General features: G+C 43.0%; 1 protein-coding gene across 1 annotated transcript in view; it reads right to left on the bottom strand.

Moving 5' to 3' along the window:
- LOC126267423 (nephrin-like) overlaps positions 1-26,213 on the bottom strand; it is a 1,327,372-nt gene that overhangs the window by 183,904 nt on the left and 1,117,255 nt on the right. Inside the window, exon 10 of the mRNA XM_049972675.1 lies at positions 11,311-11,622. Within this exon, the coding sequence (XP_049828632.1) occupies positions 11,311-11,622 (312 nt within the window). The remainder of the gene's footprint in view (positions 1-11,310; positions 11,623-26,213) is intronic.

The raw sequence follows: 26,213 nt of genomic DNA, 5'->3' as shown, positions 1-26,213 counted from the left end.
CTTACGATTTGTGTGACTTATCGCGTAATCGAAATTTAACGGGTGTTTTTTAGTACACATGTGAATAACTTCACACTTTTCTTTCTTCATGGTCAACTGCAACTTTTCGCTGCATGCAGATATCTTATCTAAATCATTTTGCAAATCGTTTTGGTCATCTTATGACTTTACAAGACGGTAAATGACAGCATCATCTGCTGCAAACAATCTAATAGGGCTACTCAGATTGTCTCCTATATCGTTAATATAGATCAGGAGCAACAGAGGGCCTATGACAATTCCTTGGGGAACGCCGGATAATACTTCTGTTTTATTCAATGATTTTACGTCTGATACTACGAACTGATAGCTTTTTGACAGGAAATCACGAACCCAGTCACACAAATGAGGCGATATTCCATAGACACGCAGTTTGGTTAGGAGACGCTTGTCAGGAACGATGACGAAAGCCTGTCGAAAGTCCGTGAAATGTTTCGAAAAATAGATATTGGTAAACAGCCAAGAATAACGTAAGAAATAATGCCCTATATTAAAGACCAACTCTGAAAGCATTCTATTTCTTTTATAAATGATCTACGTGGCCGTTGTTCGTCACATGGCACACATCTAATGGAAGTTCCGTTCTGCTCATATCCGGCCCATTATATCAGGTGAGACGGTCAGCAACGGCAGCTGCGATGCGGTATCGCAGATCTTCGAGGGTCTGTGGCAGAGGTGGAACGTAAACGCTGTCCTTGATGTAACCCACAAAATGGCGACAACTTAACGTCACTCATATGGTCCATTGGCTAAGTCTGTTGTGACACGCCCGGTCCGCGTGAACGTTATGTATTGCGCAAATGATCAACCTCGTCGAATCTTCTCTATGCGGTTGTAAACTGATGATGTCTTGTGGAACTTGTAACGTAAAGCCCTTTGAGCACTTAATCGGCAACGGGCGAAATTTATGACATTAAATGTCTTCGCTGTACGGTTAGCCACCATTTTCAGCAAATATGGTCGGTGGTGCCGCTTTAGATGGTTCTCCCAACCGATTTGCCGACATTGCTTTAAAAGAAAACAAAATAAAGTGAGATTTCGTCTTTCACTTACTGCATCATCAGTTGCCTATACTGATTTTTTAAAATGTGTTGTGGACTTCATAGTCATCCTGTTTAGCCAAGAACTACAGCGTGAAATCTTTAACTTATTCAACGGTTCGCTAAAGGACATCTTCTAAACACCACGAGCTGCACTTGAAATGTTTATTTGGCAAAGCGGGACTGGAGTGCACAATTAATCGTCAGTGGCACTTCGTGCATCTCTGTGGCAATGAAATGCGTCTCAGTTATAAATTCTTTAGAATGTTCTGTTTGGCATGCAGCTTCAAACAAACAACCATGAAAATACCATGAATCCCATTCCAACACTGTCAATCTTAATACGGTCACCATCCAGTCTACGACACTACGAATGATGAGGATAAAATAATGAGGACAACACAAACACCAAGTCCCCGGGCAGAGCAAATTATCTAACGTGGCCGGGAATCGAAACCAGGACCCCGTGAGCCACAGGCAGCAACGCTGACCACTAGATCACGATCTGCGGACCTGCACTCCTACATTCAGTATGTATATTCCCGTACAGGACGGACATTTTAACTGAGACTTGCTTGCCCGATACCGGCAGATATACATATGATATTCTAATGGCTGTATTGTTCAGAAATACGGCGCGATGTTCCTTCGGACATGCGACAAGACAAACGTCTCGACTACCACCGTTGACATGTAGAAAAGCAACGTTTTTAGTAACTATCCACAAAATCATTCTTTTAATTTTAGGCTGTATTCGTTGTACGAAAGTAGCCCTCAAATGTTAACGATGGTCATACGCAAATAAATATGCGATGGGAGCATCATATTTAGAGTAATTGCATGTTGGAATAAATGGCTAGTAAAAGAAGTTAGAAAATTTAATACATCCACGAGCGAAAAAAAAGTCACTTATGAAGCTAGTAACTGAGGACAGTAGATGTCACATACATTCCTCGCAGAATATTTTTTACCAGAGGAATGTTGCTATTTAACTGTCATTCTCTGACGTCATCGCGGGGCTTCCCTGTGCTGCGCAGCATTCGCCCCTACTAATATTTGCCGATATCGCTGAAGTTCCGTCCCTCGAGCTAGATTAAACTGCCTGGCACGAGCCCCCGGCGCTGGCTGACAGTTCCATTACAGGTGGCTGTTTAATGCATACTGTTGCTCCCCAGCGCCACCGACGACCCCTGGTGTTCCAACTCGTGTCGCCATCTTTGGCTCACCTTTCACGCAGTCATCAGCGCTGGCTTTATGATTAGCTCTCTGTCGATAGGCTGAGTGCGTTTAGGTTACGTAAGATGACTCTTGAAGCGATGTGTAACAGGTATTGCTTATGCGTACGAACAATGCGCTATAAACTCCACCTGTGTAGACCTGAGTAAGGATTTAAATACAGTGATTTGAGCAGCAGACGGACTGCCGTATGAACAACATAGTAATAAGCGTACCTTGCGTAGAGAAAGAACTGGAAGATATGACAGCAATTAAATCACCAAGTGCGGATTTAATCCTAGTTAGATTTTACAAAGAGTACTCTACGGCGTTGGTCCCTTACCTAGCTTGCTTTCGTCGTGAATCTCTCGCCCTGCACAAAGTCCCAAGCAACTTGAAAACACCACAGGTGACTCCGGTATGTCAGAAAGTTAAAATGACAGACCCGAAAATTACAGACCCATATCACTAGTTTCTATTTGCTGCAGAGTCTGTGAAGATATTCTCAGTTCGAATGTAGCAAACTTCTTTGACATTGAGAATCTGATGTCCACGAATCATCATGGTTTTAGAAAGAATTGCTAATGCGAAATTAAGCTTGCATTTTTCTCACACGGTATACTGCAAATTGTAGATGAAGGGCAAACATTTGACACGGTGCCCCCGGCAGGCTCGACCATACGGAATAAGTTCACAGATAAGTGAGCGGCTCGAAGACTTCATAAATAACAGAAACCAGTATGTGGTCCTCGCAGGTGAGTGTTCGTCAAAGACAAGGGTATCGTAAGGAGTGCACCAGGGAAGTGCGATAGGACCGCTGTCGTTCTATGTATACGTAACTGATTTGGCGGACAGGGTGGGCTGTATTCTACTGTTGTTTGCTGATGACGCCGTGTACGGTAAGGTGTCGAAAAAAACTGGTTCAAATTGCTCTGAGCACTATGGGACTTAACATCTGAGGTCATCAGTCCTATAGACTTAGAACTACTTAAACCTAACTAACCTAAGGACATCACACACATCCATGTCCGAAGCCGGATTCGGACCTGTGACCGCACCAGCAGGGACTGAAGCGATTAGAACAGCTCGTTCACAGCGGCCGGCTTAAGGTACCGAAGTTGAGTCAGATATAAGAGGACTTAGATAATTTTTTCAGCTGGTGTGGCGAATTGCAGCTACCCCTAAATGTGGAAAATTGGATGTTAATGCGGGGTAGCAGGAAGATCAAACCTGTAATATTCAGATACAATATTCCTACTGTCCTATTTGACACAGTCAAGTCGTTTAAATATCTGGGCGTAGCTTCGCAAACAGATGTGAGGTGTAACAGGCATTTGAGAACTATGGTAAAGGTGGCGAATGGTCTACAAACGTTAATTGGGATAATTTTGAGAATGGGTGGTTTATCTGCAAGCAGACCGTATACAGGACGCTGGCGTGACCTATTCTTGAGTACATTGGATTGATGGAAAACATGGGAGCAATTCAGAAGCGGGCTAGATTTGTTACCGGTAGGTTCGAATAACACGTAAGTTTTACGGAGATGCTTCGGTATCTCAAATGAGAATCCCCGGAGGGAGGGCGACGTTCTTTTCGAGAAGCACCGTTGAGAAAATTTAGAGAAGTGGCATTTGTAGCTGACTGATGAACGATTCTACTGCCCCTAAGGAAGATAAGATACGAGAGGTCAGAGCGTATACGGAGGCATAAAGATATTAAATTTCCCCTCGCTCTATTTGAGAATGGAACTGAAAATGAATTGACAAGTAGTGGTACAGGGTACAATCCGCCAAGCAACGTGAGGTGGTTTGCGGAGTATCTATGTAGATGTAGATCTAGATGTAGATGTAAATGATTTCGGTGTAAATTACATTTTGCTTACAATGTGGGCTGTAAACGCATGCAACCTTAGTGAATATTGTTGTGTCTATAGGCAGTGAACGATTTGCGATTAAACCACATTGGTAAGCAAAACTTAAAGACGAAAGTAATTCTAGCATGCTGTGTCGTTGCGAAGCTGCGCAGCTCTATGAATCTTGGACCGTACAAAGAGCCGCTACAGCATAGTACAGAAGATACTTAATCAAAGACAGTAATTACACTGAATTGACCGTGATTTGTGACATCCCCCTAGATATTACAAAAGGTAAGGCATTATTTTTCGTAGAGGGCGTGATCGCGACTTACGGTAATGTTTTCTTTGCAAAGTGCTCCCGTGCTAATCCGGAAATTGGTAAGGAGTTCCTATGGTAGGAACTTCCACGCCTCCAACAGCGCGGTTAACAACTGCTGTATAGATGTTGGCGCATGTGGAAGGGCTGCAGAAAGTCTCTCAAACCGATTCCACATGTGGTAGGTGAGATTTAAATTGGATCAATGGACAGGCCAATACACTTGCTGACTGTCTTCTCTTCCCAAGAGCTGCTCCACCTGCACTGTTCGATGTGGTCGCACATAATCAACCATAAAACTGATGTCCGTGCCCAACGTACCAAATAAATGTGGAAGGGCTACAGAATCAGATTAATATTGACTAGTGATTGTACCGTGCTCAGCGATTAGAATTAGGTTAATACCTTCAGCTGCTGACGGGCGTTGATGTATATCAAAGTGGACAGGTGAAAATGTGTGCCCCGACCAGGATCTCCTACTTACACGGCAAACGTTCTATCAAGCTGAGCCACCGAGTGCCAGGAGAACAGTTCGACTGCAGGGACTATCTCGCGCACGCCTCCCGCGACCACACACTACATTCGTAGTGTCGCACGCCTCCCGCGACCTACATTCGTAGTGTCTCACCCCATCACACTCATTACACGAGGAAGACATCCTTACCAAGTCACGTAAGAGTTCGGCGAATATGTGTGCATCCGAACAGGAAAAGAAGGTCATGTCCGAAAGAACAGATACCATATCCATATCAGTGTATAGTGATCAGAGATGGTTCCAAGAGCATGGGGACTGGAACCACGAAAGTGGGGTCGCCATCACTCCTCCTATGAGGGTGGATTCAGTCTGCGTAGTTATTCTGGGCGTACTTTCATAAGGCGAGGGTTGGTAACACGTAACACGAGCAACATTGCCATATTCGATTGTCAGGTGGACCAAGTGTTGTTATGGCAGGAAGGCATAACTTTGCGTGGGCGTACTAACTTCTGAATCCTTGAACACGCCACACCCTCCGCTCAACATCATCCAGAAACTGTATTCCCCATGTTCATTCGGTAGTGACTTCATTTCCATGGGTCGTGGCACTATCGTGTAGTTCAGTCGACTGGGGCAGCTATAGAAACGATACGATATTCGGCCAATGGACTGGCCTTCCAACTCACTCAACATAAATAACATTTAGCATGTGTAAGATGCTTTGGAGACTCCTATTGCAGCACATCCAAATGCACCAACCTCTATCCAGCGATTGGCAACAGCGGTGCATAGTAGCACGTTGCGGAGCTTGTACTGCAGTTCCGAGTTTTGTAGCGTCGGGGAAACCACCATAAATCGCGGTGACTTCAGTGTAATTGTTGTCTTTGAATAAAGTGTCATTTCTTTTCGTCTCATAGCATACTTTTATGCTATACTGTATCAATTCGTTGCATGTACAATCGAAGTTTCAGTGACCTATCTTACTTGAAAGCGATACAGTATGAGAAAGTTACTTTCGTCCTTAAGTTTTGAGCGCCAGTATATTAGTAAATGGCACGTCTCATCGAAGACTACGGTCGTTACAAGCTTACACTTCCGGTAACGTGTAGCACGCTGCCTTACTCTGTGGACAAACTGATTATCGAGCAAGAGAGTCCTCAATACATGTGCCAGCTACGTCAGGTTAAGCACCTTCAAGCTGTTTCTAAAAATATACCCATCCCTCGGCAGCTGGACTTTTTCACCAAACGGGTTAGTAATAAACAGAGTCCGTCAATTAGTATCTGTTACACACACTAACAGAATCTGCACAAACTACCGCACGTTGCACTGCATTGCTATGCTGGAAATTGAGTCCTATTCATTTTCTATGGCAGATGTAGCGTTCTTAGGGAAAGGCCACCTCAAGAGCTGCCCGATCTTCAGTTTACAGACTGTATATACTGTTGATCTAATGACAAAGTTACAGTACGGCAACTGCACAAACGTTTTGAGCCGGACGGAGTAGCCGACTAGTTCTAGGTGCTTCAGTCTGGAACCATGTGACCGCTACGGTCGCAGGTTCGAATCCTGCCTCGGGCAAGGATGAGTGTGATGTCCTTAGGTTAGTTAGGTTTAAGTAGTTCTAAGTTCTAGGGGACTGATAACCTCAGATGTTAAGTCACATAGTGCTCAGAGCAATTTGAACCAAAAGTTTTGAATCCAAAAACGTAGTCTGGATGATCATAAGCTACAACTGGACAGGGCGCCACATTCAGTGTGCCATGTGGAAAAGGAAACAAAATCTCAAATCATATAAGTTTACGTTTCCTATTATGTGTCGTTAATGTTTGTGTTGGATGCGCCGTCTTCCACTACAACTTCTGTTACACAGAAGCAATGTTAGATGAGGGCAGATACGTAGTATAACTATTAGACTGACAGAGGATTTTCTTCTGCCTTTCATGCATCGCGCAAATTACACGTTGTTTCTGAATAATTGCTACGTTTCACCCCTGATACTTTTCTCATTGGATATGGGTATTAAAGTGCAACAAAAATTAGTGGTCATTGATGATTTAATTCCAGATGGTGTCACTGTTTTGATACCTGTGGCATTTCAAAGTAACAGATCATATTCAAATGATATCTTACTGTTGTGGTTGGCAGGAGAGCCAACACCGTGTTACTAGAGGAGGCCGAAAGGCACGCGATTTAGCTCACGCAGGCTGGCGTGAGGTCTGGAACAGGACAAGGAAATTAGAATTTAGAAACAACGGACGTAGCTGGTGGAATTCTTAACTTTAATCCATTAATGATGAACGTCGGTCTCGACGGTACATGATTGACAATATCAATAGAAACTGATAATGGCGCCTTGCTAGGTCGTAGCAAATAACGTAGCTGAAGACTGTGCTAACTATCGTCTCAGCAAATGAGAGCGTATTTTGTCAGTGAACCATCGGTAGCAAAGTTGGCTGGACAACTGGGGCGAGTGCTTGGAAGTCTCTCTAGACCTGCCGTGTGGCGGCGGTCGGTCTGCAATCACTGATAGTGGCGACACGCGGGACAGACGTATACTAACGGACCGCGGCCGATATAAAGGCTACCACCTAGCAAGTGTGGTGTCTGGCGGTGACACCACACTTACACTCCACAGATCACTTAATGGAATACATGAAACGTATTCGAATTTTCAAATGCAAACAACCATTAACTGTATAAGGGAATGACGACATTAAAAATTTGTGTCTGACCGGTACTGGAACCCGGATTTCTCGCTTTACACGAGCGGTCGCCTAAACCACTTTGGCTGTCAAGTACGACAACTCACGGCCACAAGCAGACTTTAATATGTCATTGTCCCTGCGTAACAACGTGAACTCGAACACATAATGTATATTCCCGTACAGGAAACGATTTTTTAACTGAAAGTCTCTGCCTAGTATCGGTGGATATACAACACATTGTAGTGCCTGTGTTGTTAAAGAGAACGATTCAATGGTCCTCTGAACATGTATGTATGTCCCAAGGAACAGGCACTGCAGCGACTACTGCCGTTATGAAGCACATAAAATAAACTCACTGCTACGAATACGGACAACTGTGAGTTGTGTAAGGAAATAAAGACCAAGAAATTTGTGCCGGGCCGGGATCGAACACGAATTTTCCGCTTCACGTAAGTAGTCACCTTAACTGGGTTCATTATCCACGCACGACTCATGGCCATGCCCAGCCCTCCTTATGTCGTCGTTCCCACATTACAGAGTGCGTGTAAAAGTACAGGTCGCATTTCATAAAGGCTGTAGTCGCTGCAATGCATTCGTGTCCGAACGAAAATTGAATCGTCCTTCTTAACAACACAAACAGAAAGAAAATGGTTCAAATGGCTCTGAGCACTAAGCGACCTAACTTCTGAGGTCATCAGTCGCCTTGAACTTAGAACTAATCAAACCTAACTAACGTAAGGACATCACACACAACCATGCCCGAGGCAGGATTCGAACCTGCGACCGGAGCAGTCGCTCGGTTCCAGACTGCAGCGCCTATAACCGCACGGCCACTCCGATCGGCCAGGCAGAAAGACATCACCTTTAATACCAATGTGTTAGTATTATGGGAACTGCACAGGGACTCGAGGTGTCATCTGCATCAGGCAATACACAAGCAACTTAGAACATGTGTTGAGACGAAGTGTAGTAGATCTTCCTACAGAGAGTGTAATAATTCACTAATTATCTAGGTCTGTACGTATCTGAACGTATCACAACATTCATTCCTGTGGAAGTCATCCGTTAGATATTTTAGATTAATTTGTCCATGGTTACGTTAACGCTACTCACAATAGTCCTGTTTCTGCGTACTCATCATACCGTTACTGAACTTGAACTTGGACGGAAAGAAGACTTTTTGTCAATCTGGATTAATTTACTACGCCAGATGAGTTTTCACCAGACACCTAGGAGAAGATGTTCTAAAACTGTTTACAAGACGTTCGATAGTAACAAAGTAGTTAATTCGACCAGAATCTAGTAAACTGTTAACATTTACAGAACTTCCTGGGCGTTAATGTGGTACGGAAGAATATAAATACATTAGGAAATGGAATTTTCTCTTTTTATAATTAAATTTACATCTAAGGATATTTTTTTCAGATGTCCAGCCTCTAAATATGGAAACCCCATTATTTTTTGCCAGGTAACTTGAAGTACCTAAATAGATTCTAATTAACTTTTACCAACTACAAATATATCTCCGTACTGTGGGGAAGAAATGAAGAAGACGCTACATCTTGTATCTACTCTGAAGAGCATAATAATTTAATAATTACTCGATTGCTGTTTGTTTGCACACAAGGTTTCGACGTAAATAACATTGTTCTTTCAGTATGTTACAAACTGCTTTCCTCCTCTATCTTCTATATTACCTGTGTCACAGAGAAACTAAAGTCCGAAAAGACTATCGTTTGTTTATACCTGATCGTCAGTAATAATACAGGAAACCTCTAGCTTCTATCGTACAACGTAAAGGAGAAAGAAACGTAATATTTTTAATAATGAATATTAGCGTTCACTAAACGAAATGAACTATTAATTTTATGGTGGTTGAATTACAAGTCAATATAAATTCATACTATTCCTTTGTTTAAAAAGGCAACAGCACATAGGTAAAAGAATCTGTTGGGTGAAGACAGATAATGCATTTGACGAAAATCTCTTGTACTTCAGTAATTAATATTACGTGTACCCAAGCCATTTACGGTGTGAGTCGTAATTGAATGAAAACACATGGCTGGCCGGGTTGGTCGAGCGGTTCTAGGCGCTACAGTCGGGAATCGCGTGACCGCTACGGTCGCAGGTTCGAATCCTGCCTTGGGCATGGATGTGTCTGATGTCGTTAGGTTAGTTAAGTTTAAGTAGCTCTACGTTCTAGGGGACTGATGACCTCAGAATGTAAGTCCCATAGTGCTCAGAGCCATTTGAACCATTTTTTTTAACACGGGGGGAGATCTGATTTGTCGGTATGGGATCAGAGCTACGGGAATGTCAGTGATACGGAGAAGGTACTAGTAGACATAAAATAATTGTAAGTTTAAGATATGTGCCACACTTAAGACAATTGACAATAATAGGCATAGTTCGGATGGGTAAATTTAGCATTTGTTATCAACTGCTCCTCCGCTGTACCCCAGATGTTATTTGTACGTTAATTTTGCTTTCTAATATTATTTATACGTGGCTAAACAGTGTCAGCAACGATATCAGGTCGAGAATATCTTGCTCTATGTGGATAATTGGGTAATACTAGAAACGATGTTGATTTCTCATCTTCTGTATATGAAAAGAAAATTTAACTGATGAACAAATAAAATTCCAAACCGTAACAGACCAAGCTACGATTTTTAACATCCTATAAAAATAGACCATGTAAAATAGTGAAAAAATTACAGATCAATACTTGGAGTATAAGTTATTTTACTGCTTATGTGAGCGACAGCGTCGTTCTGCCTTCACATCTCTGGCACGCCATATTCCTCGCCATCCAAGCTGCCCGTTGAGTAGTTCGAAGCTACCGCCCCTACGACAACGGTTGGCGTCAGCACGCCTACCTTCCCTTAAATATTTGAATGTCAACCTCCATTTCCCTTAGTTGTTTAAGTACATTCGTAACTATTTTGCCAAATGTGAAGTAATTACTACAGCGTCCTACTTACTTTATACAACCATTCATACGGTATTTTACTTATATCTAGATAGATTTTTCATGTTTTATATTTGTTACCATCGAATGTTAAGCCCTGTAGCTCTCAATGACGTCATGCGACAGCTTCCTCATTATAACGCGCAGCGCTTTCATGCTATTTAGCAGTTACCATTGGTATCCTGTGACACTAAGCAATGCTGTAGTAGTCGTCTCTGATCACCATCTCATTGTACAGAAACATTTTATTTTATTAATTTTGTTCAAAAATGGCTCTGAGCACTATGGGACTTGACTTCTGAGGTCATCCATCAGTCCCCTAGAACTTAGAACTACTTAAACCTAACTAACCTAAGGACATCACACAGACCCACACCCGAGGCAGGATTCGAACCTGCGACTGTAGCGATCGCGCGGTTCTAGACTGTAGCGCCTAGAACCGCTCGGCCTCCCCAGCCGGCTATTAAGTTTGTCTATCCATATTTGTTACCTAGACGAAGTGCGTAACTCTCACCCTTGTTTTCTTGTAAAGTACAGTAGTGTCTAACGTTTCAAAGACATGGTGGTAAGGTTACCGTTTTGGCGTGTGATTATTACTTTCCAATAAATCCTTGGGACTAAGACTGATCAGTGTTTTAATTATAATTATTATACAAATGTTGCAATAAGCGTGAGCCATGACACATCATACCTGCTGGCACAATATGGAAGACACAAGGGGCGATTTGGATGCCGACAGCGTTCGAGGCCCAGCAGAGCAGGGTGCCGTAGTCACTCTGCGACAGGGGGATGAGTTGCAGCGACTGCCCGGCACCGGAGTCGGGCGGCGGCGGCGCTGCGATCGCGGGGTCGAGCCCGGGCAGGTACGAGCTGTTGCCTAGCGACCAGCGGAACGAGTCGGCCGCCGGCAGCGCGTCCACGCTGCAGTTGACGGTGGCGCGCTCGCCCAGACCCACCGCTATCGTCACCGGCCGCTGCTCGCCCTCGTGACACACCGGCTTATCTGCGAACACATTTCAGTATTTCATTAACAGTACAGAGTAACCACCGCCTTGAAATGTAAGGAGTCGGATGATTCTGAGTCTAATAGCAGAGACTTCTCATTGTTACAATCTTACTGATATACATTTGTTAATGCCTTGTTAAATAATATAAAGAAAATATTATATAAAGATTCCTCTCAGGTTACAGCGAACTAAATGCTTAACAGTTGTTAAAATGGTTCCATGTAATTTGTTACTAGCTATTTGATGTGAATGTAATTTATATAATACAAAAGTCAAAGGAAAAAAAAATAAAATGTGACACAATGAGCGTGGTGAAAATAATATTTAGTTGTGTGATACCCTGTATTTCGACGTGTAATACAATCTAAGTAGCATGTTGGTTAATAATGGCCTATTTCAGTTAGAAGGTCTCGGTAGAGCCTCGAGGTATTCTCATCAGAAATGGTTTGTGCTAATGTGTGTTTACACAGATTATAGACATTAAAAGCTGAATGACCTTCTCTCCAAACACAGGAAAACGTGCTGACCTGTTGCTGGTAGCAAATACTTACAGCAAGCAGCTAGCAAGGAATCCCTCGAGTGTCAGGTTGCAAAAGTCCAATGATGTGTCAGAAAAACCACACCATGTGGTAAAAAGGTATGGATTTTCATAATTTATGTGTTTTTTCAAACATCTATAATTACATTTAAAAAAAAAATAAAAAACTAATAGCTACATGTATGCAAAACAACATAGAACGTTCTTTATCTTTAACAGATGGAAAATAAAAGCCCACTGACGATGCTGCAACTGCAGTGAAACATGTTTGGGTTATAAAACAAAACTGTATTTTGCTAAAGGCGGACCCTATCCAAAAACAAATATATTGATGTATACGGCGTTCGACGGCCCACATGTTGTCTATCATGCAACCAAAATACTGGCTGCGAATGGCAACAGAAGGACTCAAGGTATCCAATGAGGAGCTCAGTGCAAGGCTACAGATCGTAGTTGAATTGCTTAGTCGACCAGTAACTCACAACAGTGCTACAGTGCTAGTGGTGTTGAAACATAGCAGAGCAATTACAACGATAAACCTAGAGAGCATTGCATTATATCTGAAGCAACAGTAGCCGCAGTTGACATTTCGTCAGAAAGAAATACAATGAATTTCGCAGAGTGAGAAACAAGCGGCAGATGAAATATTTGCACTTCTGGAAAATAAGTCAGTGGAACGTATGACGTCATATACGTTCAACTGTGAGAGAAGTGAACAAGAGCAGTGCAATGTTGACAATACGTGCTTAACAAGCGAAAGTAATGCAGGAAAAGGGGTTCAGCCATGTAGTTCATCATCCTTGTATGACAGAGAGACATACATCCCCTTTCCAGTAGAAATGGAAATGAGCGGTAGGCGTCATTGGCCCCGTACGGGGCAGGTCCAGTTGCCTTGGTGCAGGTCTCACTACATTCGACGCCACATTGGGCGACCTGCTCGCCGGATGGGGACGAAATGACGATGGAGACAACATACACCCTGTCCCTGAGCGGAGAAAATCCCCAACCCAGCCGGGAATCGATCCCGGGACCCTTAATACGGCATTCCGTCACGCTGACCATTCAGCTACCGGGGCGAACCCGTCTTTACTGCAACGTAGTAAGTGACAACGGCGGTCCAAGAAGCGGGCACAAAGTATAATTACGTACGTGGATGAACATCCGCACCATAGGAAAAATGCTGTTATGAACAGATTTCGAATACGTCCGCAGCAATATGAACGTGTATTGTATACGAGAAACTACGGATATTCAAGTTATTACAAAGCGGACTTGCACAGGGACTGGTGTTAGCGCATTTCATGGATACTTGGTACAGTTCACAGCATGTTCATGATAGTGTCCTACTACGTTACACACATCAAATTTCGCGGCACGCTGATTGCAGTGATTTCGGGGGAAACAGTGGACGCTCGCATAACTTCAAGCAGTCTACAGAGCTGAGAGATGTAAGACAAGGAAATACCTAACAAAGCGTCAACTTGACGATGAACAGGAAATTGCCGAATTTGCCCAAAAATCTGTATCTGTGATAAACAAACATCTCCTCGTTCGGTAAGAAACTTGTTTTCAGTCCGGCCATTAGAGATGTGATGAGGAAATTCACATGAAAGGAACCCTGCAAATTATAGATTTCAAGACAGTTGTATCAAGATCAGCCAACAGCAAATGTCTTAAAGCATTCTGATACAATAATGGAACTGTTAATCTGTATGATAAATTGACTGGAAAGTTATTTATTGTGCTGGACCATTTTAAGGTGCTTTCTTGTGAGTATGAAAGCAACACTGGGAAAATCAACGTACGGAAACTACAGCTATGGTATGAGCATTGCTTTTGGCCAGTAGCTTGTCACAATAACTACACACATCAAAAAAATGTTTTGCGTCACCCCAGTTCCCAAAACTCCTGAAGATAAACGTTAACTGTGGATATTGTATCATACAAACAGTCTCATAGATGTCACTAAACCCGCCCAATTATGTAAACAACCATGCATGAGAAGCGAATATTTGACTGAGGAGGTCTGACCGCCGATTGTTTCCAGTCATTCCACCAGGACGGAGGTACACGGTTCGTGTTGTCTGTAACTCAACCATGCCTAGACGGCCAATGCCGCGGTTCGATCGCCCCGCATTGTCACTTTGTGCCATGAAGGGTTGTCAACAAGGGAAATGTCCAGGCGTCTGTGGGTGATGTTGTTTGCACATTGAGGAGGCACAGAGAGACAGGAACTGTCTATGACATGCCCCACTCAGGCCGTCCAAGGATTACTACTGCTGTGGATGCCCGCTACCTACTGTTTATGGTTCATAGCAACCCTGGCAGCAACTCCAACATGTTGAATAATGCTTTTCGTGCAGTCACAGGACATCGTGTTACGACTGAAACTGTGCGCAATAGGCTGCATGATGCGCAACTTCACTCCCGCCGGTCATGGCGAAGACCATCTTCGCAACCAAGACACCATGCAGCGCTGTACAGACTGGCCCAACAACATGCCGAATGGACTGCGTAGGACTGGAATCACGTCTCTTCACCAGTGAGTGTCGCATATGCCTTAAACCAGACAGTGTTTGAAGGCAACCCTGTCAGGCTGAACGCCTTAGACACACTGTCCAGCGAGTGAAGCAAGGTGGAGGTTCCCTGCTGTTTCGGGGTGGCATTACATGGGGCCGACGTACGCCGCTGGTGGTCATGGAACGCTCCGTAACGGCTGAACGATACGTGAATGCCATACTCCTACCGATAGTGCAACCATATCGGCAGCATATTGGTGAGGCATTCGTCTTCATGAAAGACAATTCGCAGCCCCATCGTGAACATCTTGTGAATTACTTCCTTCAGGATAATGGCATCTTTCGACTAGAGTGGCCAGCATTTTCTCCAGACATGGACCCTATCTAACATGTTTAGTATAGGTTGAAAAGGGTTGATTATGGACGACGTGACCCAACAGCCACCATGAGGGATATAGGCCGAATCGCCGTTGAGAAGTTAGACAGTGCGGAATAACAGTACGTTGATGAAATTGAAACAGTATGCCATGACGAATACATACATGCATCAATGCTAGAGGACGTACTACTAGGTATCAGAAGTACCGGCGAGTACAACAATCTGGACCACCACCTTTTGAAGATCTCACTGTATTGCGGTACAACATGCAATGTGTGTGGTTTTCGTGAGCAATAGAGAGGGCGGATATGATGTTTATGTTGATCTCTATTTCAATTTTCTGTACATGTTCCGGAACTCTCTGAACCAAGGTGAGGGAAAACATTTTTGATGTGTGTAGTTCAAATTTGATTATTTGTCTGCGTATAAAATTCATACTCCCTTAGAGCAAACTATCTCTTGTGAATAGTTTGTGACATTGCATTCATAATGCCTTGAACCACTGGACCAACCTCTCGAAGTTTGTTTTTCGGTGTTTATAAAGCATATTATCGCACTGTCTGGAGGTTTCGCAATGGGCTGCATGCCCTCGCATTCCATCAGCTCTCATCAGCGCGTTACGAGAGAATGATTCTGTATGCATTCCTTAAGAGTGGATAAGTAGCTGAACGTGTTGCACGGTTTGTAACTCCCAAGGAGTGACCCTTTCGTCTTGATGGTGCGAACCTTCATGATAACTGTGGGTGCCATTTTTCATTTGGTGTGCATGGTACAAGTTCATGATATGTTCTAAACCTTTCCTGAATGATGTCGATGCCCATTTTGTGAAGTTTAGTACATACATGCCATGGAAGATTGATCTCTACACCTGCCTAACACTCATTTTCCATCGCACTCCTTAATCACATGGTGCGTCATTAGCAGCTAATATTTTCTCTGTCCTATTTGTTAACACAGTACCTTCAAATGAGCCTTACTGAAGGATGAATTTGCGATCGCACGCTCAAGGCCTTTTTTTTTGTAGGTAATATTCATCCTTTCGTTTTGTAATACAAGGACTGATTAAAACGTTTCCGTTCGAAGGTCGTACAATCCATAATTGGTAGGCCAACCAGACAAAATCACCGTGAGAACTTATGCAATTAACCCACCGATGCACTTGTTTGCCGATACCAGTTTGGTAAAACATCGTGTCCTGCTGCGTGGAGAAATTCGTTACTGTATGCTGCACATCATCGCCCGACAGGAATCGTCGACCCTACAGTGTCCTTTCTAAGGGACCGAATCATGGTAATGGCATGGAAAGAGATTAGGGCTATAGGGCGTGTGCTCGAGTGACAACCACTTGGGTTTTTACAATTTTTGCGTTACCATATTGCGAATTGGGATCGTGCTGTGGGGAGCAGGACTCTGTGTTGAAAATTTCCCGCGCATTTCGCCTTAATTGCGCGCCGTAATTTCTTCATCGCTGTTCTATACTGTTCCAGAGTAGTGGAGAGACCAAATTCTTGAAATCAATAACGAATGTACCTCGATAATCAAAGAAAAGTGTGAGCATCAGGTTTCCAGAAGGTGGCTGGCTCTAGAACTTCTTGGGATAAGGCGACGATGGATAACGCCTCTACATCGTCGACACTTACGATATCGGTTCGCAGTATATGCACCGACTATCGTCCTGTTTGAATGAAGTCTGTAATAACGTCGCCGTAGTTCATGTTTAGGCATTTACCGCAAGCATGACGTAAAGACACGAATCCCATACTAATCCATCGCCTACATGTCGCTGCTAATAGCAGCCTTAGAGTCGCGCTATGTTGAATATATGCTGAACAAACCCACTAAAACGGAAACATTTTGATTGCCACTCATATTTACTGTCTTCCAAATGCTAGTCGCATCGAATCGGAAGAAATGGATCAAATGATACTGCTCGATTCAGAATGAAACACTGCAGAGAAGTGTCCATTATAATTATCCGGGCTGTTATGCCGTGGTCGGTTGATGAATTTTGTCTCAATTCCCAACGTCAGTAGCGAGCCAGTGGGTGTGTCGGACCTTCTATCGACCTACGGACACCCTTGAAGATGTCTCCCGCAGTCGGAGACGAAACGTTGGGGATTGAGACAAAATTCGTCAACCGACCACGGCAAATCAGCCCAGATAATTATAATGGACATGATATTTCCGGCCGTGAAAGTCTACATTTTAGTACTGCAGAGAAGGTTACCTGGACAAGTTGTAGCGTAACATTCCATCCGTCAGTTTTGACGAATGGCGACACTTCAAACCTGAAGACGCAACACACACAAAACGTCAAACTTGCGATCAATACTCGTAAACATTCTCATGGTGAAGAAACTTACTCGCAAATTGAGGATCCATTGAAATTTTTAGTAACAAATATAGAAAGTAACGGGATAACTCTAGATAATGTGGTTGTGGATGGAGTGAAACTGAACTGTAACTAAGAGCCTCGTAACAACTGTAGTAGTAAGACATTGGGAGCGCAACAGAAGCAGGAACAGGATACAAGTAAAAATCCGTAAATAATGAAACGCGGATTTGACAAATTTAGTTTCCAAACTACGAGGGTGATTCATTTACAGATACAAACGAGACGTAATTTTTCAACCTAACAACCCTCATTTTCGGCACACTGGTCATCGTCACTTCCATATCGTCGTCTGAGAGCATCCTTCAGGGTTCCAAATACGTAGTAATTCCACGGAGTCAGATCAGCGCTGTATGAGGGTGCAGTACGACCTGAAATCTCAGTCTCGAAATGACGGCAAGTGTTGCAGTGGCGATTTTTGGAGCACCCGTTATCGTGAAGAGAACGCCTCTAGACAGAATTCCTCTGCGACGACTCCTAATTTCTGCCTTTAGCTCATTCATCAACATGGCCCTTTACTGAGCACTGTTCCCTTTTCAATTCCTTTGCTCCAATATCGGCTCATACATATCTCAGAAGAAGATGAAGAGAATGTTTCCGGCAGAGGGCTGAGTCTCGAATTTCTTCTTGGCTGGAGAAGATGGGTACCTCCATTATGAAATCGGTCTGTTGCTTTCTGGTTTATAGTGATTGACCTAGGTTTCACCTTCTGTGACGATACGTGTCTGAAAATCGTGTCCTTCAGCGTTATATCGCGGCAGAAATGATTTGACATCCTGAACACGCTTCATCTGCTGTTCAGCAGGGAGAAACCGAGAAACACATCGCGCACGCAAGAAACGGTACTTCAGAACCTCACTAATAATGGTAAGAGCTGCTCAAACACTGATACTAAGCTCCCTGGCTAAAGCGTTACAGAAATACGCCTGTTCTCACGAAACGTGGCGTCATGGTGTCCCACATCCTTGCCGGTAATGGCTGTGCTGGGAGGACCAGAGCGTTGTTCATCTGTGACTGACGTACATGCACTCAAAGGCGCCTACCCACTCCTACGCTCTTATCTCACGAATGCAGGTATCTCCGCACATTTCCAACATACTTGTATGGATTTGTAGAGGTCTTACGCCCTCCGACACAAGACTTGTCTTATTGCTCGCTGTTCATCTACAGCGAACAAAGCTAGAGACGCAACCAGTTTGTTTCAATTGCCTTTGGTATTCAACTTGTTATACTATGTGTCGGAATATCCTGAACTTTGTTAAAGCATGTATTTCAGTTCCCTCGAGTTACAAATGCCTCACGTTTTAGTTCCATTCAATAATGATAGTTTGCCGTTACTTTTGGAATTGCTCTCGAATTTGCTTGGTGCATAAGTTTGTAGAATTTTGGTTACGCATGTTGGTTTTCCGGTTGCTACGGGTTAATTTATCGATTGCCATATTATGTTTGTCGTTCACTGTTTTTATTGAGCTGTGGACGGTAGAAAATGGAGTATAATGAGGATAAATCGGAACATTTGCGACTTTTTTCTTTCAGAGTTCAACACAAACGTTTGTGCCGTGTTTGGGGATAATGCCATTGGACAGAGCACAACAAGGAAACGGTTCTCTCATTTTAAGAAGGATCTTTCTAGCGTTAGTAACACTCCACGTTCAGCAAGAGCTTCTGGGTTTGATAAACATCGTCTAAACGCTTTATACCACAATAATCCACGTCAGTGTACTCGACAACTGTCGAACTGTAATCATCCCACTACAATGCAGAATTTACATGCAATGAAAAGATTCCTGACTCGGATGTATGGGTACCGCATGCCCTAATACAAAATCATAAAAATAGGTGGATGGCCCTGTGTGCATGTCTCCTTCCTCATCTTCAACTGCGTCGTGAACAACACCGACCATTCCTACCATGTATCGCTATTAGCGACGGGAAATTGAGTCTTTATGCTAACTAAAGGAAAAGAAAGGAATGTTTGAACCGAAACAAAGCGCAAATCCACAAAAGATATAGTTATGCATCTGGTAAGACAGTGACGATGTGGTGTGCTACGAACTGCTTTACAGCCCGCATCTCGTGGTCGTGCGGTAGTGTTATCGCTTCCCACGCCCGGGTTCCCGGGTTCGATTCCCGGCGGGGTCAGGGATTTTCTCTGCCTCGTGGTGGCTGGGTGTTGTGTGACGTCCTTAGATTAGTTAGGTTTAAGTAGTTCTAAGTTCTAGGGGACTGATGACCTAAGATGTTAAGTCCCATAGTGCTCCGAGCATTTTTTTGAATTGCTTTGCAAGGTCTAATCACCACTGCTAACATTTACGAACCGACAACTGAGGCGTCTTGCAGACGTAGTCCAAGAACAACAACCACGAAGACTGCGTGAAGCGACGCTACTCCACGATTACGTCCCCACGGAATCTGCTAGAGCCGAGCTGTTCTAGGCGCTACAGTCTGGAAACGCGCGACCGCTACGGTCGCAGGTTCGAATCCTGCCTCGGGTATGGATGTGTGTAATGTCCTTAGGTTAGTTAGGTTTAAGTAGTTCTAAGTTCTAGGGGACTGATGACCTTAGAAGTCCCATAGTGCTCAGAGCCATTTGTATCTGCTACACTAAGAGAACTCACTACACAGCGGTATGGGGACCGGTTTCATAGCCTGGAAGTATTTCTCCAGATCATATAAAACTAACATTTCATGTGTCACGACTTCACAGGTATAATTTAGCGTCAAAATATATCACTCGTAGGTAAGACCTTTGCTCAAATTTAGCTTGGCATCGGATGGGAACCAGACATTACCAAAACACTGTTAAAAGACGAATCCGGACAGCACATGACAATCCACGTATGATGTAACGATACGTATGAGAAGGAATGTAATACAAATTGAAACACAGGTAGCAGTGTCGGTAGATTATAAAAGAGGAGAAACATACCATCGTCAAAATCGTGGGGGAGACAAATAATTAAAATACACACAGTCACAAGGAGTGGTCAACATACTAAAATATATTGGCAGGCGTCAAACAGAAATGGGCGTTACAGTGGATCCATGCACGTGAAACCCTATCGTGGGTTGAAGATCGCCACCTCTAACGGTAGAAACCAAATTAAAAGGACACGCAGACTGGGCCTTGCAAATAGCAGTAACAAAATGAAGCTCAGTGTTAAGTATCAATTCAGTACAAGAGATAGAAAACATTAACAGTTCGCTTACGAGAAGTAAAATGCACTAAAAATTATTTACATCTAACGAAACTCAACTACATGGTTACATCTACAACAAGGTAACAGAACCCGCCTGCAGTCCTAGTCCTAGATGGAAAAGTATATTAATCCGACAAAAGTATAAAAATATATTTATCAAAACGCACAAAAGTATAAGAAGTATAAGAATAAAAAGAAAATATCTAAAATGACAGTCCAAATCTACAAGGAGAATATAGGGACCATATGACGAATTTTCGTGAAAGAAAACCAGAACTGAAAAATCAAAATTCATGGACAAAAACCCTTCTAAAACTAATCTCTCAGAACCGATCGAAGAACACCCCCAAGGGTCGATTTTGAGAGATTACTTTTAGAAAGGTTTTCGTCAATGAATTAGTCTTTGTCAGCTCTGGATTCATCCTCTCATACGTGGATTGTCAGTGGTGTCCCGTCTCATCTTTTGACAGTGTTTTGGAGGTGTAATACTGATCATGCATTGTTCGGATCTGCCGTTTCATTCACGGTTTTATCGAGGGTGATCAGTTTTATGCACACTTGTACCTGAGAAGTTGTCGCATGTGAATTATTAGTTTCAAATGATCTGAAGATACACCTTGAGGTAGGAAACCGTTCATCATACAGTGAAAAACACAATAAACAGCTGCTGCGGATTTCGACATTCACTCAGTGAACTATACATTATTTTACCATCTCTGCTTTAAATTTTTTGATTGCCCTGCACATTAAGAACAAGTTTGTTAGCTTTGGTTGCTCGGCGTATAAGGTTATTTGTATTTTATATGCAGGTCATCCGCAGCATCGTGAATGAAAATATAACTAACAACTGGTAAAAGTTGGTTTTTATTTATCACACTACTGGGTTTACGGCTCACAGCAACATGTTCAGTTGTAACCTGCAAATTTAAGGGCTGTAATATAATTATAAACTGTACTGCCGTTTTTATGCTTATCTGAAAACTTATACTTAGGGAAGTTATTGCATTAATCCATCGTAGATGAAGCGAACGCTCTTAGTCAAAGTGTGGCTATTCTAAGAATACAGTTTTTACTTAAAAAGATATACGAAGAAAGGATGATTGGTAAGGTGGTCCATGTAATAATTTGTAATATCTTGTCGAGTGGAAAGAACCTATATGGCGATTAATTGCATGTGGAAGTACTTAAGAGAAAAGGAAACAGTACGGTCTGCTAAAAGTGACATACCTCATAACTTAGTTAACGGTGGGAATAGTGCAAGACAGTGAGTACAAAGTAGAATAGACTAGGCACGCCGCCTTCTTGCCTATCGCAAGCCAGGTATGGAGTATGCACCCTGCAGAAATAGGTCCTGCTGTAACCGGACACCAGGAAACACTGACTACCCAGGTATATAACATACATGACTTGGACGCTGCGCCGCAATATATACATAACAGCGCTGGATCGATTCCTTACGTTAAACATGTGATTCTAAGTATTCTTTCTTGTTGATTGTTAACGGTACAAGCAGTCAAATTTTGTCAAAACACTGTGATGCTGTAAGTCCAATTGACTGTTCAACGTATTCTGTACACTACCTTTTTTGTATCGAAAACTTTTCGACTCCTCTAACACCTCGTAACAATCAACTTTTTCTTTTCTCTGAAGGATTACAAGATTTTCTTAACAAATATTCAGTCTATGCCGCTCTTACCGACTCATCTCGAACGATACAAGTCCTTGGAAACAAAGTGGCTGGCTCTACCAGCGCTGAGTACGAGACTGTATTTATGTGTAGGTTCCAAGTTATTTAGCGCCAGTTCGACATGAAATAGTGTGCAACTCACAGTCATGAGATTCGGCGTCCATCGTAGAAAAAATCCTACCCATAGGGGCCAGAGACCAGTGTCACGCCTTATATATGATTATCGGTAACGTAACGAGCAGGAATTGCTCCTGCCAATGGATGCAGTTCCACCTCAACCAATTTCAGAGCGAGCATCTCGAAGGGACTTGCGCGCAGTGGCCATTTGGATTCTGGTATCTCGTAAATGGCTGTTGTTTGCAGCGACACGTAAAGATGCACGTCTTCAGTGAAACAAACTGTTATCATGGCGACGAATGAATCTTTGCCAATGTAAATGATTGGTGGCCAATGCTAAATAGAAACATACAGATTTCTTCTCTGCATATACAGCAAGTTGTCAGTGAAGTCGATAAGGAGCTGGCTTCATGGTATTGGCTGCAACGACTAAAATAATTACAAGTCGTTGGAAAAAATAATACAGGGTGATTCAAAAAGAATACCACAACTTTAGGAATTTAAAACTCTGCAAAGACAAAAGGCAGAGCTAAGCACTGTCTGTCGGCGAATTAAGGGAGCTATAAAGTTTCATTTAGTTGTACATTTGTTCGCTTGAGGGGGCTGTTGACTAGGCGTCAGCGTCAGTTGATGCTAAGGCGGCGACCGCTCAACAGAAAGCTTTTTGTGTTATTGAGTACGGCAGAAGTGAATCGACGACAGTTGTTCAGCGTGCATTTCGAACGAAGTATGGTGTTAAACCTCTTGATAGGTGGTGTATTAAACGTTGGTATAAACAGTTTACAGAGAATGGGTGTTTGTGCAAAGGGAAAAGTTCTGGACGGCCTCCAAGAAGCCCTGATCTTACCAGCTGCGATTTTTTCTTATAGGGGTATGTTAAGGATATGGTGTGTCGGCCACCTCTCCCAGCCACCATTGATGATTTGAAAAGAGAAATAACAGCAGCTATCCAAACTGTAACGCCTGATATGCTACAGAGAGTGTGGAACGAGTTAGAGTATCGGGTTGATATTGCTCCAGTGTCTGGAGGGGGCCATATTGAACATCTCTGAACTTGTTTTTGAGTGAAAAAAAAACCTTTTTAAATACTCTTTGTAATGATGTATAACAGAAGGTTATATTATGTTTCTTTCATTAAATACACATTTTAAAAGTTGTGGTAATCTTTTTGAATCACCCTGTATATTGTACTTAACTGGTGATACAGGAGTCCTCATAATTAGGATGAATATAATTACAAGAAGAGAGCTATAGAGGCATCACAGAGGCCATACTTTAACTAAGCGCCTTGATAAAAGTTGCTTCATATCAGCTGAAGGCTATACTACTTCCCTACTTGACGTCCCGAGAAAGAAACGTCTACACACTTGTAGCAAGCCGCGGAGCGGTGCTAGTCGCGAATCGCAGGTCCAGCGATAAAATTACGGACAGTAGTCGATAAATGCAACCCTATAAGCGTATTACCGAACGCTGAAACCACACAAACAACACAGGAATCGGACAGAAGCTGACTGGAAGTGTGTAGGTTGATCGACGGGTAACGACTTTTCCCCTTTTACATATGTGGTGTTCAAGGAGTGGCTATCAATGCTCTTCTCTTCTCCTACGTTGGACTGAGCAATTGACACAGATATCCGAGAGAATTCACGTAATTCTGAAATATAGTCGCAAACATTGAATACAGCACCAAGAAAGCTACGTAATTTAATGGTAAGAGATAATAATTCCTGTCCGACCGTTTCTGGAACACTGATTTCCCTCTCTCCAAAATCGGTCGCTTTAACAGCTTCGGCTATCGGAGCACGCTTCCAGGACCGACCCAAAACTCCTTATGTACAAGTATCAGCTTCTCGTAGTGACCGCACAGCTATGTGATTCCAGCACAAGGAGATAAATGTTTATTTTTCTCGTCAGCCTGCCTTGGCTTTGACTTGAAAAACATTAGAGCAGGGTTTTATTTGACAGTGTCTGTATAGTGGTTAAGGCGACCGCTCACGACAAGCGGGAAATCCGGGTTCGAGTCCCGGTCTGGCATAAATTTTCATTTTCCCCAATACGTTGTGTAGATGTGGTGTTAACGCACTTAAAATTGTGAATACATTTCATTATTTAATGCAGCTATCAGTCGTCAGCAGCGTCTGTTCCTTCGGACGTGCATGCATGTCCGAGGGAACCTTGCATCAAACTATAGAGTCGCTGTCAAATACAAACACTGCGCCAATGAAATTCATGTAGTTTCCACTGTATGAGCGGCCACACCTCCATTCCAACAAGTAGCGTTACAGCACTCAACCCTACCAGTACCAAACCAATATTCATACTATACTTTCCCAAGAGAGTGAGGGGTACTTTAGGCTCACACTAAAAGAAATCGGTAATTGTTGTTGAATTATATAAACATTATACTTATTAAAGTAATAGTGATCTGTATGTAGGCTCAAGAACCTGAAAATACCTTTTAGCACGCTCTGAACAATATCAACACAATAGCAACGCACGTGTTCAAACGACATCATGAGTATCAGACAAAGAATTAAAAAGTACAACCTTTGTTCATTGACCTTTACTTCGACTTACTTTATCAAAAGATAATGATGTGTAATAAGGTCCTGAATCTAAAATACTGAATATGACATTCACGGGGGTAAGTGAGGTCTCCAACTGAGACTCAAATTTCTGGGTTAAGTTTAAGTAAAAAATTTAAAAATATATGGAATGAGGTAGGAGAACTCATTAAAAACAATAAACACTTTTTCAGAAATTTAGAATGTAAAGTAACTGACTAGATTACAGCCTTTTCAAATGGCAGGGATAAAATCCCCCCGCCCCTAGTACTGCTGGGGTTAAGGGATGCTCACGCCAACTGTTATGGGAAACTCGTTTAACTGGTTTGGAAGACGATGGATTGCTCTGATGTCGTTGTTTCAACAGTAATAATTAAATATGGAGTTGCATAACATATTTTATGGTCTTAGAAAAACATGTTAGGCCTGTTTGGATACTGCAGAGTAGAATCCTCTGAAGAGTATTTTCTTCTCATCTTATGAAAATAAAAATATTGTTACTTGCTGGGCATGCTTTCTTACGACAAACTGCTTTAAATTAGGAGTATGCCTCCTACGAAAGACTACTTCCCCCTACTTTGGCCCTGTTTTCTGTGTAAATCTTAATTGACGGAAGTGCGTCATGTTCGCTAGTGATTGCTATTGATGTCTGTCCCGCCTCCACAGTGATCCCTCTACCCTCTAGCCATTCCCCCCTCACCACCCCTTACCCACCCATGCCACCCCCCCCCCCCCCCCCCCCGTCCCCCGTCATCGTCTCCAGTCGCCACGTAGCGTACTTCGAAGTGGAAGGTTTACTTTTTCTATTATGCTGGACGAACTGTGCGGTTCCGACGGTTAAGTCAAGATACACACTGCTTGCAACACACAACTTTCCAACCTCAGAACGCATGGTGGTCGCTGAAACAGGCACTAAGCGTACGGTTACAAGAGGCTGGTGACGCGTACTAGCTCATAGCTCAGGACCTGCGCTATTCCCCTTTCGGTAAAACAGAGGAGGCCTACGTGGCTTACGCAAAGCTACGGACATAGCGAACATTGAGAACCTCTCCTCCCAGCACCACTCTAAAACGTATGCGTCTCCGCTGCGAGTGATTTTACAGGATATTCATGACTGTGTAGTATTATTGGGTTAATAGTCTACTCCACGTAGATTTGACAACTTCAAGCCTTGGAGCTATACCTTGAATG

Source organism: Schistocerca gregaria, chromosome 4 (genome assembly GCF_023897955.1).
Source record: "Schistocerca gregaria isolate iqSchGreg1 chromosome 4, iqSchGreg1.2, whole genome shotgun sequence".
NCBI lineage: Eukaryota > Metazoa > Arthropoda > Insecta > Orthoptera > Acrididae > Schistocerca > Schistocerca gregaria.
This window is presented reverse-complemented; position numbering and strand designations above follow the sequence as displayed.